This window comes from Chelonia mydas, chromosome 3 (assembly GCF_015237465.2).
Source record: "Chelonia mydas isolate rCheMyd1 chromosome 3, rCheMyd1.pri.v2, whole genome shotgun sequence".
In the NCBI taxonomy this organism is placed as follows: domain Eukaryota; kingdom Metazoa; phylum Chordata; order Testudines; family Cheloniidae; genus Chelonia; species Chelonia mydas.
Window position 1 is genome coordinate 171796741 of NC_057851.1, and position 16283 is coordinate 171813023.

General features: G+C 45.7%; 1 protein-coding gene across 2 annotated transcripts in view; it reads left to right on the forward strand.

Moving 5' to 3' along the window:
- The first annotated feature begins 757 nt into the window (after window positions 1–757).
- The window catches only part of MSH2 (mutS homolog 2), a 95055-nt gene continuing 79529 nt past the window's right edge, over window positions 758–16283 (forward strand). The window contains exons 1-4 of one of the 2 annotated variants that reach the window (XM_037895870.2): window positions 758–1142; window positions 10519–10673; window positions 11850–12128; window positions 13732–13878. In XM_037895870.2, coding sequence (XP_037751798.1) covers window positions 911–1142; window positions 10519–10673; window positions 11850–12128; window positions 13732–13878 — 813 coding nt within the window. In that variant the 5' untranslated portion in view covers window positions 758–910. The remainder of the gene's footprint in view (window positions 1143–10518; window positions 10674–11849; window positions 12129–13731; window positions 13879–16283) is intronic. The other variant, XM_037895871.2, reaches the window with a different exon arrangement.

The following is a 16283-nucleotide window of genomic DNA, read 5'->3' on the forward strand; positions in this document are numbered from 1 at the left end:
CTGCAGAAGACACTATATACACAGAGACCATGAAACAATACCTCCTCCCACCCCACTCTCCTGCTGGTAATAGCTTATCTAAAGTGATCACTCTCCTTACAATGTGTATGATAATCAAGTTGGGCCATTTCCAGCACAAATCCAGGTTTTCCCACCCTCCGCCCCCCCCCCCCCCAAACTCACTCTCCTGCTGGTAATAGCCCATCCAAAGTGACCACTCTCTTTACAATGTGTAAGATAATAAATGTACATTTCTCATCTTCATGGTTGTGGTGCAACACCTGGGGGGAAAAAAAAGCCTTAAAAAAACCTCAAAAAACCAGAAGTCAAATTAAAAGACCGTAACACTTATTATTTTTTAAATCTCTCTTGATTTTGGAATGCTTGGGCTTGGCACTATGGGCTCCCCCCCGCCAGGGGAGTTAACCCGAGGTCTCCCGGGTGTCAGGAAGTGGGGGTGCCAGGCACGAAAGGATCTCCTGGGCACAAACGGGGGCCCTCGGCTTGCTGGGGGCTGGGCAACACTTGGCGAGAAGGTGGTTCTATGGCAGCAGAGCCGGCGGGACCGCGGGCGGGGAAGGATCGGCGATAACCAGGCTGGGGGCAAGGCCAACCCGAGCGCCCCGGGCGGCTCCCCCGCCCTACGGACCCAGCAAAACCCTCCCTGCGGGAGCCAGCCCCGCCCCCGGCGGTTGCCGCAGGATGACACGGAGCAGGCCAGGGCTCCTCCCCTTTGATCGCAGAGCGGCCGCGCAGCGCAGCGATCGGCGGGAGCTCCGCCCGCCCTGGGGATAGGGGCGGGGATAGAACGCGGCGCGCGGGCGCCGTACGTGCCGGCCGCGCGGTGATTGGCGGAGCCGGGCGGTGACCGGGGGCGGCGCTGGCGGCGGCGCTGGCGGGAGATTGCAGCATGGCGGCGGTGGCGGCGCCTGTCTCTGCGGGGGAGTCGCTGTGGCCGGAGGGCTCGGGCGCCGAGGGCGGGTTCGTGCGCGCGGTGCTGGCGCTGCCCGACAAGCCCGACACCACCGTGCGCTTCTTCGAGCGCGGCGAGCACTACACGGTGCACGGCGGGGACGCGCTGCTGGCCGCCCGCGAGCTCTTCCGCACCCGCGGCGTCATCCGGCTGCTGGCGGGGGGCCCAGGTACTGGCGGCGGTCCGGCGGCGGGGGGAGCCTGGCAGGGCGGCGCTGTGCGGGTCGGGGCGGCAGCCGGCCGGGGGGTAATCTCGGCTTGGGCCAAGGGCCGGGGCGCAGGGTGGGTGCCCCTGTGCTTGGGGACGCTGGGGTCTCGTGTGTGACTGTAGCTGTAGGTTGGGGTGGGCTGGGCTCAGCAGTAGAGTCTCCCCATGTGGGCGCTGCTCACAGGGTAACTGTGAAAGGACGTGGGGTGGGTGTCCTGCCTAAAGCTTGCCCCCAGGTCAGTCCTGGGCTGTTCTCTGCTGGCCGCACAACTTCTGCATACCCACTTGTTATCGTTATGTTGTGACTGTAGCACTTTGCGTCCCTCCCGGCGCCTCGCTGATTAAGTGAACGTGCCCCTCTTCTCGTTTGGCGTGGGTTTGTTTTTGGCTCTTAAATGTGCTCCAGAGCCTTCTGATTAGCTGCCAAGGCCCCAGATTTGAACGCGCCTGCTGCTGGTGCATAGGATTCTGGGTCATGGTTGACATTTGAGGGACTCACTGTAAGAGAGTGAGCAGAAAGTGTGACCTCAGTTATATATGCATTTTTAACTATTTAGGAAGCTTCAACAGTCCACAAATTTTTGCTGTGTCAGTATTGGGGACTAAACAATCATTACAACAGTGAGGATTTGTTAGTTAGCATTATACAGTACTGGAGCCATCAGATCACTCTATTTAACTGCATGTTGCCATATTGCAGAGTAAGCTTCTTTACCGTATCTGCCATGTGTTGTTTCTGGTGAATTTATTAAATTAAGTGAAATCTCAGATTACACATTTAACAAACCACCTATGCAGTGACCCCCATTTAAAAGTACAACCGAGAAATACAGGACTGGATAGATTAGTTGGAGAAGTGAGAACAATGTGTTGGGGGCTGCCACCTGAGCTGGCTCTAAGCAAGAAATGTATTGATGTTTTGGGTTCAGGAATGAAAATCTCTTGTATGGTTGCTTAAGGGGATAAGACTTGTGGTTTAATTGTGTTCAGTTAGGTTTAAAACACTTCTGAAAGATCTTGTGGGCCATGGTTCCAAACCTGTATTCATATTAGACACACACATTGACATTTAAAAGTCTAAGCACTCGTTTTAGACCAATAAGTGCTTATTTATAGGTCTCAAGTATCAGGGGGTAGCCGTGTTAGTCTGTATCCACAAAAACAACAAGGAGTCCGGTGGCACCTTACAGACTAACAGATTTATTTGGGCATAAGCTTTCGTGGGCTAGAACCCCCCACTTCATCGGATGTATTTATAGGTCTCTGGGTTGCTGTAACTTGTGCTCACTGGGTATTTCCCCAGTGGACCGTGGGTCAGCTAGGAATAGCCAGAGTATGACACGCTCCCCCCAGCCTTGCACCCAGGGTTGTGGGAAGGGAGATGTTGAAACTTGCTGCGCTGGCTCTACACGTGCTTGGAATTTCCCTAATCTTAGGTATTTGTGGGTGGTTCCAGTTCCCCTAGGTCTGCAAAGTAAGTGTAATGGGACAGACTTTCCCCTAAATTATTGTGTGGCACCTGACCTGTTTGAAATAAAATGTTTTGCTCCAAGCTAAGAAGGTTGGATACCACTGCTTTAGGTGTCTAACTTTAGATACCCAAGCAAGAAAACTTTGTCCTAAATTCATGTAAGCACTCCTCTTTGCCTTTCCCATAATCCTAGGGTGATAGGACACTTGGAATTAAATCATTCCTAATGTATCCAGCCAATTGTGTAGTGCAATGTTACACCATGATTGGCAATATTTTTAATGTCCCTTCCCCCCCACTCTCCCCCAGATTGCAATAACTAACCAACATGCTTTGAGGCATAGTGCAGTCCAGGTACTGTTGTCTCTAGTGGCTGTAACTGTGAATTCCCGTTTGTGAATTGCATTAGGCTGTTTGCCAAGTAATGCCTTGCAGGAGTGAATTTAGCATGTTAATTATATAGCACATAATTTTTTTTCCGTTTCCTCCCTGTGTTACTTATATTGTGAGCATCTAGATAAGCCCAAAGAGAATGATATCCAGAAAAATACTGCAATGTGAGAGGCAAACTTAGGCCATGTCTACACTGACAGTTTTTTTTACTGAAAGTTTGGTTGACGATCAAAAATGTGCTAAAAGAAAATCATTGTTGAATGTTCACACTGTCTTCCTCTGTCAGCAGAGCGCATCCACACGTGGGGCAGTATCATCGACAGTGAGAGTAATGCACTATGGGTAGCTATCCCACAGTTCAGCTGTCCGCCTTCTGCTGCTAGGTCTTGTGGGAAGGCGGAGTGGATCGCAGCACATCATGAGTCTGGGCTCAGTGTCCCATGATGCATTGCTTTCCATCCCAGCATTCCATGTGCTTCTGTCTTTGGCTCAAGGCATTTTTCAGTGTTGCTTGTTTTCTGCTCGCCCTGCCGCCTGTCTGAAAGAGTGGATCCTGCACTGCTATCAGATGCTCTTCTAGCTGTCAGTAGCACATTGCGAACGGCAGTGCAGTTAATCATGAAGTTCCAATCTGAGCAGGATTCACAGTTGCCTGACCTGCTGTGTGCCATGAATAGAAGCAATACCACATAACTTTTGGCATTCACGGAACCACTGAACATGGTGGACTGTCGCTTTTGGGCACGGGAACCCAGCACTGAGTGGCGGGATGGCGTCGTTATGCAAGTCTGGGATGACTGCAGAACTTTTGGGTGAGGAAAGCCACCTTCCTGGAACTGTGTGCTGAGTTCGCCCCAGCCCTGTGGCGCAGGGATACCCAAATGAGAGCTGCTCTCAGTGGAGAAGCGCATGGTGATCACTGTGTGGAAGCTAGCGACTCCAGACTGCTACCAGTTGTTTGCAAATCAATTTGGAGCTGGGCAGTCAACCGTTGGGGCTGCGTTAACACAAGCGTGCAAGGCCATTAATTGCATCCTGCTATGAAAGACCATGACTCTTGACATGTGAAATAGCAGATGGGTTTCCCTAACTCTGGAGGAGCGAGAGATGGTGCACACTTTCCAGTTTTGGTGTTGGATCATATTAAAGAAGTTCTGTATTAAAATCACAAATGAGTTTGATTCCCCATAGTTTAAATTCCAGGGTATTACTAATGAAGAGGTCTCTTGGTTTTTGGTACTGTTTCTCTCCCTCTGTGTGTGAAACTTGCAAGCTGCTAATTGCGTTAGTACATTCTAAGACAGAGTCTGTTCTCAAAGCAATTCACACAGAGAGAGACTCAAAGCAATACTCTGTAACAACAGAAACAGCACCCAGAGATTCCCCGCCCTTTTGTTGTATTAACAATTGTGATTAAAATAGAGATAGAGGATGTATATGGATGGATGCTTGGTGTGGATAATAACTGAATGATCAGGGAGGTGCCAGCCTAAGAATCCAGTGTCCATCGGCTGAAGAAGGCGTCAAGTGGAAATAATCAGAGGACCCCCGGAGGGCAGACTGGAATCCACCCAACAGCCTCAAGAATGGGAGAACCAAAGAACAAGATAACATCTGGCAGCACGGAGCCGTCAGGAGTGTGCTATCTGCTGATTGATTCAGCAATAGCATGATGAAGCGATTCCCATAGACTGGCATAGGAAGAAATTCCTATAAAAATGGACTCTAGAAAGTGAGAACTTTGGGGTCTGATTCTGCAAACCAACTTCCGGGAGCATCAGATGAGCATCTGACAAGGCCCTGCTCCCTCCTTATGTCCAGGCCACCTGGCCAGTGGCTTGGCATGAGCAACTCTAAGGCTGGTAACTATGATAACAACCTTGCAGAACCTGTGTGTGTGTGTGTTTGTATGAATGAATGTGTGAATAAATATGAGACTGAATGGAATGTTATAGCTATAACTAACTGCTTACTATGATTCTTTCTGTATTCACAATAAATGTGGTATTTTGCCTTTTCCTCTTTAATAAGATCGTGCTGGTTTTTAATTTATTGGTATAACATTAGCACAATACAACCTTGTGACGGAGTACATCAATAGTAAGGGGTACTTCTCCATGGTGTTGTAGGCACTTGTGGATTGCTGTGGGCATTTCACTAACCTCAATACGGGGTGGTCTGGAAAGGTGCATGATGCATGTATCTTTGGGAGCACCAGCCTGTACAGAAAGTAGCAAGCTGGGGCTTTCTTTCCAGACAAGAAGATTACAGTAGATGTTGAAATGCCCATAGTGGTTCTGGGAGACCTGGCATACCCCTTAATGCCATGGCTCATGAAGCCTTACATGGGAAACCTAAAGAGCAATAAGGAGCGATTCAACAATAGGTTCAGTAGCTGCAGGATGACCATGGAATGCGTGTTTGGCAGATTAAAGGCGCGCTGGCGATGCCTTTATGGCAAGTTAGACCTCGATGAGGATAATATTTCCACGATCGTAGTTGCGTGTTGCACGTTGCCCAATATTTGTGATGGTAAGGGGGAAAAGTTTGCTCAGGGGTGGACTGCTGCTTTTGAGCAGCCAGATACTAGGGCTATTAGAAGGGCTCACAACAGGAGACAGTTCAAATCAGGGAGGCTTTGAGGCAACACTTCGAAGATGAGAATCAGTAATGTATGTTGCTATGCTCTGGACTACAATGCTTAATGAAATCAAGTTTTGCAAGGAGGAACTTGTGATTTTTTGTGGCCTATGATTCAATATAAACTGATGATTTAACTGCTTGTTTGTTTGTTGCTGCCATGTGTTATCACAATTTGCAGGAAACAGAGTTCATATAAAAAAAAAAAACTTCGCTTTTCTTGTACAAAAACATACAGCTCCACCCACGCCCACAATTGCTGTGGGGAGAGGAGGTATCAGAGGAGGGCCGACTTTCAGAGCTGTGCATAAGTCCAGCTGTCATTTGAAAAGATGTCTGGGGGGTGGAGTGAACGGGAAAGCAAGAAGTCCCAGACAACGGAAAGGAATTCACGGGTGGAGTTTGGGGAAGTCATGGGAAAGAGTTCTGAATATGCTGGTGGGGAGGACAGACAGGCATCTGCTCAGTTTGGAGCATTATGAAGGATGGTAGCATCTTGGTTTGCTTCTCCATAACTTTTATCATTCTCTCTATTGCATCCCTGTTGTAAGCCTCATATTCTTTTCTGTCCTGCCTTTTGATTTCCCTCCACTGCCTGTGTTCCCTGTTTTTTGCATCTGAGCATTGCATGACCTCCTGGAATGTCTCTTCTTTGCTCCATCTTGGGTGCTTTCTTATCTGTTGGAGGTGCTCTGCTGTGTGTACAGGGTGCCTTGGAAGGCCACATCTGCAGAAGCACAAAGAACAATACACAGAAGCATGATTAAGTACATGCAGAGGATTGAAACAGTACAGTAAAATACACCTCTACTAACACACAAATCACTTCCTCACTGACCAGCATGGTGAGTTTATCCCAGGGGGAGGGACATTCTACATCAGGAGAAAATCAATATGAAAGGGTTGCAGTGCACTTGACTAGGGACAATATTCTAAATTTTGCACTGTTTTCCACAGACGGGGGTTATTGTAGCAGATATCTCACTCCTGAGAGTGAGCAAGAGTGCATCTACTACACACTTGCAGATTCCGTCCCGGTCCCTATGCCATTTGCCTGTGTGCTGCTTTGGTCCCTGCAAGTGTTTGCAGAATGGCGTGGGAAAGTTTCGTTCAATGGGGGAAGGAACACAGAAGCTCTGCCAAGGAACCTTTGGCAGAGGATTGGCGAGTACATCCAGGAAAGTTTCCTAGAGATCTCTGGAGGATTCCCATGAAATCTCAGTGTGCATCAGCACCTTGTTCTGCCATACTGCTTAGCTGCACAGGGGAATGTCCAGCACACAGAAATACAGCCAGCCTTATACATTTCTGTGCTATCAACCCACCTCCGCACTTCACAAAGCAAAACCAATTACCAGGGGTCTCCTCTCATCCATGGGGCTACTGGTGGTGGAGGTGGGGTCGCCGCTGAAAATAGCATCCAACTCCCTATAAAAATGGCAGGTCTGGGGCGCAGCGCCGGAGCGGTGGTTTGCTTCCCTCGCCTTCTGGTACATGTGCCTCAGCTCCTGGGTCATTGCTCTACATTGTAGCATGTCCCAATCATAGCCCTTTTTTGCCCAAGCTTCATGAAATCTGCCCATAGGTATTGAAATTCCTATGGCTGGAGCGCAGTTGGGACTGCACAGCTGCCTCTCCCCAGATCCAGCAGCTCCGCAGTGGTCCAAGTGGGAGAGCGTCTGCTGTGTGGAACAAGGTCAGCTGGGAAGATGTGATATGAGCTCTCCATGCCGAGCAAACAGCATGTTGAATTTCAAAAATTCCCAGGGCTTTAAAGGAGGAGGGGTGGACAGTTACTTGCCTGGCTGTAGGGCAGCAGTGTTGGAACCGCTGACCAGAGCGGTCGGGATGGGCATTGTGGGACACCCTCTCGAGGCCAATTACAGCAATAAAATAAAGTGTGGTGTCTATACAGGCACTTTGGTGTCAAAACTTTTGTGTAAAAAGCCCTATGACTCTCTTTGAGGTGTTTCTATTTTGTTGCTGACAGTGGCATTGCAGTGTGTAAACCTCTACTGTTTCATTGCCAAAAGCTGCCTTTTGCCGACAAAACTGTGCATTGTAACCAGGCCTTAGTATTGTGCTTGATCAGGAATTGATTTAAGTACAGTAACTCCTCATTTAAAGTCGTCCCGGTTAACGTTGTTTCGTTGTTACGTTACTGATCGATTAGGGAACGTGCTCTTTTAAAGTTGTGCAATGCTCCACTATTATGTTGTTTGGCTGCCTGCTTTCTCCGCAGCTGGCAGCCTCCCTACGCGCCCCACCTGCCCCAGTGCCTCCTACCCACCGGCAGATCCCGCGGATCAGCGCCTTCCCCCTCCTCCCCTGCCTACTGCCCGTAGCAGTCAGCTGGCTTGCGGCATTGAGGAGAAAGGGGCGAGGCTGGAGGAGCAAGGACTTGGTGCGCAGGCTCCCCCTCCCTCCCCTGCCTCCTGAACACCGCAAACCAGCTGATTGCCCTTGGCAGGAGGGAGGGGGGAGGAGCGAGGACGCGGCATGCGGAGTAAAGGTGGGGGGAAAGAAGAGGCGGGTTAAGGGTTTGGGGGAAGGGGTGGAGTGGCCGGGCCGAGGTTTGAGTCCTCCGCCCCTGGTGCTTGCGGAGTAGGGGAAGCTGCTGCTGCGCAACGTGCTTCTCTTAGCCTACAGCACCTTCAGCCTCCTTGCCCTGCCTCATTGTCTCCAGTGCCAGTGGACTGTACCTGTGCGGGGTGAAGTAGGGGCACCTCCCAATTGTAGTACTGTATGTACAATAAGTTTGTAAACACACAGCACATGCACACTACACCCCCACCCCAGCGATTCACTGTTGCTTTATGGCCCAACGGCCCTGCTCGGGAATAGGGCTCTACACCAAGTGCTTGCGACGCCACCAGCTGCCTGCAAAGCAGCTGCGGGCGGTGCACAGCAGAGGCCCTGCCTTGCTGTCTTGCTACAGAATAAATAATGTTTTATCTGCTCCCCCCCGTTTGCTGGAGGGAGGTGAGAACACAGGGGGCAGCAGCCCGCCCAAAGCAAGTTACAGGAGTAGCGTTCCAGCGCCTGCTTCGCTGGAGCAAGGGGGAGAAGTGGCGCAGAGATGCACAGAACCTGGCCCTGCTCCCATGAAAGTCTGTGAAATGCACAGCAGCTTCGCCATTCACTCTAATAAAAAAAAAAAAGGCGGGGGAGGGGGGGGAGGGAAGCAAACCAACAATCTCTAGATGTGTTTTTTCGAGTTCAGCAAGAGGAGCAGCCGGACAATCCACCTTCTTCCACTCTCTGACTCCACCACCTCAACCACGCTTCATACTTGGCAATGATGATTGTAATGTTAAATTGCTTGTTTAAAATGTATATAATGCTTTTTGTCTGGTAAAAAAAAAAATTTCCCTGGAACCTAACCCCCCCCCCCCCCCATTTACATTAATTCTTATGGGGAAATTGGATTCGCTTAACATCGTTTCACTTAAAGGCACATTTTTCAGGAACATCGCTACAACGTTAAGTGAGGAGTTACTGTACAGTGTAATGTTACTAGTTCACATTCAGTAAAATAAATCTGAATGGCACGGTCACAATAGTGATAGTAATTTTTCCCTCACTTGTATCAAGAGGGAAAACATTGTTCTGTAATACATGGCTAAACTTTGATTTTTTTTTTTTTATTTTCACTGTAAAGACTTATTGAGCTTGACAGTGTATTACAAATTCTAAAGCTCATAAAGGTTCAAATCCAGAAGATATTAAACATGCATGCATGCATTTATATTCTTCCTTAGTTCCAGGTTTAAACTTAACCTAAACTTAACCAAAACTTAACTCTTGAGTATCAGCTACAGTATTCAAATGTCCTAAAGTATAACTTCTATTTTAAATGAAGGTCACATGTAAAACTTCATTCACACATTCCTTATGTGCTGCAGATGATCACCTCTTTTAATTACTTTAAAACCAGACTGAACAAAATACTAAACATCATGCTGTATGAGCAATCCTGCATTGGCAGAGAGAGAGCTTAACAGTGTGTGTTTCAATTTCCTCTGATTATAATGTAACTCATTTGTATGGCTATTGGTTGTTTTCTTCATTCAGAACTCAATCTAAAATCCTGCTATAGTTGTAAGATTTGTAGGATAAGTGGGTGGTATACTTATTAAAGATATAAAAAGGAGAGAAAAGCTTCCAATTTGGTGGACTTAAGAGTAAAACCAAGAATTTTGTCAGCTACACATAGTTTCCTTAGGGTAGTGGGCTTTATGGTGATGTATAGGTTTTTTTGAGTTAATGTGCATGCTCTTTTATTTTATTTTATTTTTTTATTGTGGCAGAATTCAGGTCACTATATAGTAGGAGGCTGTCCCTTGAATTAATGTGGACAACAGACTTTTTCATGAGTTGGTTGATGGAGATGAGTTATCATTGGTAGTACTCCCCTGAAGAGAGAACTGTAGCTTGTTTCCACTATCCTTGCTCAGAAAAACTATTGTGTAGACAAACTAGAAAATCTGAGGGTAAAACCCATATCAAGAGGGAAAAGTAGATCAATTTTATAGATTAGTGAAAATTTTTGAAATTGACTTGATTTCTTTCTGGGTCAATCAAGTTTTCTGCAGAATCTGTAGCTGTTCTTAACACTTGGAAATCCGCATACTCTTTACAACTAAGTGAGATGTTTTTATTTTGGTTCTTGGAATTTGTGCGTGCTTCTTCCTTGCTTGTCAAAATAATACTGTATCCTCTAAAGGTTATTAAATTTATCCTTTGCAGAGCTCTCAATTACAGAATGTATGTAAGAAAACCAATAGCTATGTTTACCTTACAAATATTTTATTCACTTTTCCTCTTCCTGTAGGAAATCAGAAACTCGAGAGTGTTGTGCTTAGTAAAATGAACTTTGAATCTTTTCTGAGAGATTTACTTCTGGTTCGTCAGTACAGAGTTGAAATTTACAAGAACAAAGCAGGAAGTAAATCTACCAAAGAGAATGACTGGTATTTGGCATACAAGGTACAATTTTCTATCTCCATATGATTGAAGTGGAAAAAATGCAGATGTTTACTATGCTTCCATTCATCCAGTTTCAAAGTTCCTTACAGACTTTCAGTGCCTCTAGTTGGTCATATGATTGTGGGGGGGGGGATGTCCATTTTTTTCCGTATGTCGCAGCATTTCCCCGCTACTCCAGGGTGGGTGGATCCTGCACTGCAGGTGTGCCATATGATGCTCTGGGGGAGCTTCAGGACAACTGACTTACTGTATAGCTGGAGGTTTAAATTCATATTTTTTTCTGCAAGTATAGTCTTAATAGTTTGAAAAGTTAGAACCCTGTCTATTTTATGTACTGTGAGCATGCAGTATTTCATTTGTCCCTTTGTGCCTTTAAAAAAAAAAAAAAAAAGCATGTATATACAGCATATTATATTACTATGTTTTACAGCATCAAAAAATCACTACACTACAGGTGCCAAAATGTTTCTAACCTCACGCTCCAAAGACAACATTGTATTAATCACATTTAGGCTTTCTTTGCAACCATTAGGACAAGAAATTTTTTTAAACCGAAAGCTAAAACTGTAGAATCTGAATGTCCTGTGGTCCACAAATTACAGGCTGGGTGTTTTGACACTTCTGGATTAGAGTAACATAATTTGAGACTAGAAAGGTAGTTCAAATTAATCTCTTAGTTTGAATGCAGTGTTGTAGTTGTGTTGGTCCCAGGATAGTAGAGACACAAGGTGGGTAAGGTAATGTCTTTTATTGGACCAACTCCTGTTGGTGAGATGCAAGGTTTTGAGCTTACACGGAGCCTGGAAGAGATCTAAAGAAGAGCTCTGTGTATATTCAGAAGCTTGTGGCTCTCACTAACAGAAGTTGGTCCGGGTAAAAGATATTATCTCACTCCCGTTATCTTATTTTAAAAGCAGTTTCAGATTTCAATATAGTTTGGGAATCCAGTTGCGTTGGGAATGAATTTTATTGGATACAAATTTATGTAGTTAATTATCATATTTGCTTTTATTTCTATTTCAGACTGATTTTAAAGTTTGAGAAGTCTTAGAACACTGATTTCGCTGAAATGCAAAAAACCCCCCCAATTTGTTCTACTAACCTGGACAGTGTTTGTTCTTCAAAAGATTAGAAAAAAAAATTGTAGGGCTGTTCTAAGTTTTCTTTCTCAAATAGGGTTCTCCAGGTAACCTTGCCCAGTTTGAAGAAATTCTCTTTGGCAATAATGACATGTCGACTGCCATTGGTGTTGTGGGTGTTAAGCTGTATACTGCTGATGGACAAAGAATAGTTGGAGTTGGGTATGTTGACACTACGCTCAGGAAGCTGGGTGTCTGTGAGTTTCCAGATAACGATCAGTTCTCAAACCTTGAAGCTCTGCTGGTTCAAATTGGACCTAAGGAATGTGTGCTACCAGGAGGAGAGACTTCTGGAGATATGGGAAAACTGCGACACGTAAGTGGGGTGAATATGTGGACTGACTGATTTATATTTATATTAATTGAGAATGGGAAGAAAAAGCTCTGAAATAAGTTGTGAACTAAGATCGATAAAGGCTAAGAAATGAACAGGATTAATAAATTAACTTGAGGGAATTCTGGATGATACATACATCGCTTGTTGATTAAAACATGTAATCAACAACAAAAGATACTGTTAATCCTGGTCTACGCTCTCGAGTTAGATCTACGCAAGGCAGCTCATGTCAACCTAATTCTAAGTGTCTACACTAAAATGTTGCTCCTGCTGATATAATGCCCACTGTGCCAACTTAATAATTCCACCTGCGCAAGAGGCGTAGTGGTTAGGTTGACATAGTTAGGTCGACGCAGTGTCTATATAGACACTGTGTTGCTTACGTGGACTGTTGCCCCACACTGACAGTTAAATTGGTGTAAGCACTCCTGGTGGGGACGTGCACCACTAACACAAGGAGTGTAGTGGGGACGTGCAAAAGTCTGTACTTCTGAGGGAATTTTGCTCCCACCCCTAAAAAATTCTGCACATTTTATTTGTCAATAAATAAATGTGGCTCCAGCATGGCAGTCGGGAGCACAGGCCCCTGGCTGCACAGAGGTGGGAGACCATCCTACAGGATCCAAGTATGGGGGAATCCATGTGTGGGGTGAGAGAGTTCTGTGTGTGGGGGAAAATGTGGATGTGGGCAGCTTGGTGGGAGGTGTGGGTGCCAGGGGGATCTGGATGCACAGGGGCTTGTTAGGAGGTTGCGGGGGAGGGGGCATGTTGGGTGGGGCTTGTGGGGATGAGACTCGGTGGTGGGGGGTCCAGGTGTGTGAGGCTCGGTGGAAGGGTTCTGGGTGCAGGGATGTGAGGCTTGACCAGGGTATGGATATGGATGGGGGGGGTCCACATGCACAGGGGTTGGGCGGACAGGGGCGTAGCTCCCTGCAAAGTGACCCCTCCCCTGCAACTGAGGAAGGATGGGGGCAGGAAGTGGGGGGTGGGGTATGGAGCTTCCTGCAGCTGGGGAGGTTTCTGGGGGTGGGTCTGACCCAGCCTTGGCAGCTCCTTGAAGGGGAAGAGGAAGTCCTGTCCTCCTCCAGCCCAGCTGGGACTAGCAGCTCAGCCTGTTGCAGGGTAGGAGCCACAAGCCGAGGTTACCCCAGACCTGCAGTGATTGACATCTCCACCAGCTGCTCTGGGTCCCGAGAATGACGCGCCCTCACTGCTGAGGGAGGAGTGGGGGTTGCATGACTGCTCTTTTGGCTTCCCTTTGCTTCTCTGTCAGAAAGCCATTTCTCTGTGGGGAAGCAAAGAAATCTTCAGGGGACATGAATTCTGCATGCACGCAGTGGTGTAGAATTCCCCCAGGAATAAAAAGTGATTTAATTACTGCAGTGGCTGTACGGTAACGTAATTTAGGTCAACATAATTTTGTAATGTAGACATACCCTTGAAGTAAAAACTTATCTTTCTTCTTTCTGTATAGTCTAACAATTGAATACAGATTAACAACTTGTCTTTGAGACTACTCTCAGTAGTTCACTTTCGCTCTCTTGAGAACTGGAAATGACTTACTATAACTTATACACAACAGATCATTCAAAGAGGAGGAATCATGATTACAGACCGAAAAAAGGCTGAATTCACAACAAAAGATATTGTGCAGGATCTCAACCGCTTGCTAAAATCAAAAAAGGAAGAGCAAGTGACTAGTGCAACATTACCAGAGATAGAAAAACAGGTGAGTAACTTGTAGCTGCTGTAGATAGAGTAGCAATTGATAATACATATTTTTTTAAAAATGGAACACTGTCAGTTGTCGACTGACCACTCTGCTTTTACTGTATTCCTTTCTTCCTGACTTTGTTTGTTAATCGGACTGTAAACTCTTCAGGACGTGGACTGCCTTTCTGTTTGTCCAATATCTGGCATATTTGAGCACCACCAAAATGTGAACAATACTTTTTAAATGAGATCTAGCAATAGTGTATAATTTTGATTTCACTGTAGTGGTGTCACGGCTTTCGTGATGCCAAATGTTTAGAGGGGAAGCTTGAAGTCTGTAAGATTATTTTAAACCTTTCCCTGACTACTGAAACTACATCACCTTATAGTTGATTCTTTAATAGACACTTTTTAAAGGAAAACCCACTATTACTAGGGACTACTAAAGCATAAATTAAAAGTAACTTTAAATTTGCCATGGCGCATTTACATTTCTGTACATAAGGTGGTTATGGAATCCTACTCTTCTGCATGGGTTTATAAGTGGTTTTAGGTACTTATTCCTATGGTCTGAAACTTATCATAAAAAGAAAAGGAGTACTTGTGGCACCTTAGAGACTAACCAATTTATTTGAGCATAAGCTTTCGTGAGCTACAGCTCACTTCATCGGATGCATACTGTGGAAAGTGTAGAAGATCTTTTTATACACACAAAGCATGAAAAAATACCTCCTCCCACCCCACTCTCCTGCTGGTAATAGCTTATCTAAAGTGATCACTCTCCTTACAATGTGTATGGTAATCAAGGTGGGCCATTTCCAGCACAAATCCAGGGTTTAACAAGAACGTCTGGGGGGGAGAGGGGGGATAGGAAAAAACAAGGGGAAATAGGTTACCTTGCATAATGACTTAGCCACTCCCAGTCTCTATTCAAGCCTAAGTTAATTGTATCCAATTTGCAAATGAATTCCAATTCAACAGTTTCCTGCTGGAGTCTGGATTTGAAGTTTTTTTGTTTTAATATAGCAACTTTCATGTCTGTAATTGCATGACCAGAGAGATTGAAGTGTTCTCCGACTGGTTTATGAATGTTATAATTCTTGACGTCTGATTTGTGTCCCTTTATTCTTTTACGTAGAGACTGTCCAGTTTGACCAATGTACATGGCAGAGGGGCATTGCTGGCACATGATGGCATATATCACATTGGTGGATGTGCAGGTGAATGAGCCTCTGATAGTGTGGCTGATGTTATTAGGCCCTGTGGTTATCAGCCACAGGTCACGCAATTACACAATCACGCAATTATTATGCCCTGTGGTTATCAGCCATCAGGTCACGCAATTACAGACATGAAAGTTGCTATATTAAAACAAAAAAACTTCAAATCCAGACTCCAGCGAGAAACTGTTGAATTGGAATTCATTTGCAAATTGGATACAATTAACTTAGGCTTGAATAGAGACTGGGAGTGGCTAAGTCATTATGCAAGGTAACCTATTTCCCCTTGTTTTTTCCTACCCCACTCTCCCCCCCCAGACGTTCTTGTTAAACCCTGGATTTGTGCTGGAAATGGCCCATCTTGATTACCATACACATTGTAAGGAGAGTGATCACTTTAGATAAGCTATTATCAGCAGGAGAGTGGGGTGGGAGGAGGTATTTTTTCATGCTTTGTGTGTATAAAAAGATATTCTACACTTTCCACAGTATGCATCCGATGAAGTGAGCTGTAGCTCACGAAAGCTTATGCTCAAATAAATTGGTTAGTCTCTAAGGTGCCACAAGGACTCCTTTTCTTTTTGCGAATACAGACTAACACGGCTGTTACTCTGAAACTTATCATAGAGACCTCTAAATTAATGCTCTCTGTTTTGGTTCCCCATGGAATAGAATCCCATTTTAAGGTCCTGATGTGACATTCAAAGCTCTTTAAGAAATTGGGCATAGCTGCCTGACAGCACGTGTGCCCTCACGCTGACTTGCATAACACTTACTCTCAAGGAAACAGTCATGTTTTTATAGGAGGAAGCTGGTGATTGCAGGAGAGGGCACCTTTCCAAGAGTTGGAATTATACTATAGAATTCTATCCCAGAAGGAATAGGAGTGACTGCAGGCCTTGTGCCTTCTTAACTAATTGAAAATCTCATTCCTATGACTTAATGTTCCTTAAATCTTTAATTACACATTTAGGTTAGTCATAGCAAATGGAATCGGCCAGCCAGTCCAGTTTCTGCATGGCTGACCTCTGCATATGTGAGAACATCCTGTGTTTTTTGTGCTGTGGCAACTGTGCAGTGACCTTTCTAGGCAAAAAATCTCATGGGAGGGCCAACCTGCCTGTCACAGCTAGGCACCATAGACTATAATGCAGGTTAGGAATGGTAAGGGTGGTAAGGAGTAAAATTCTGCATGGGTTAC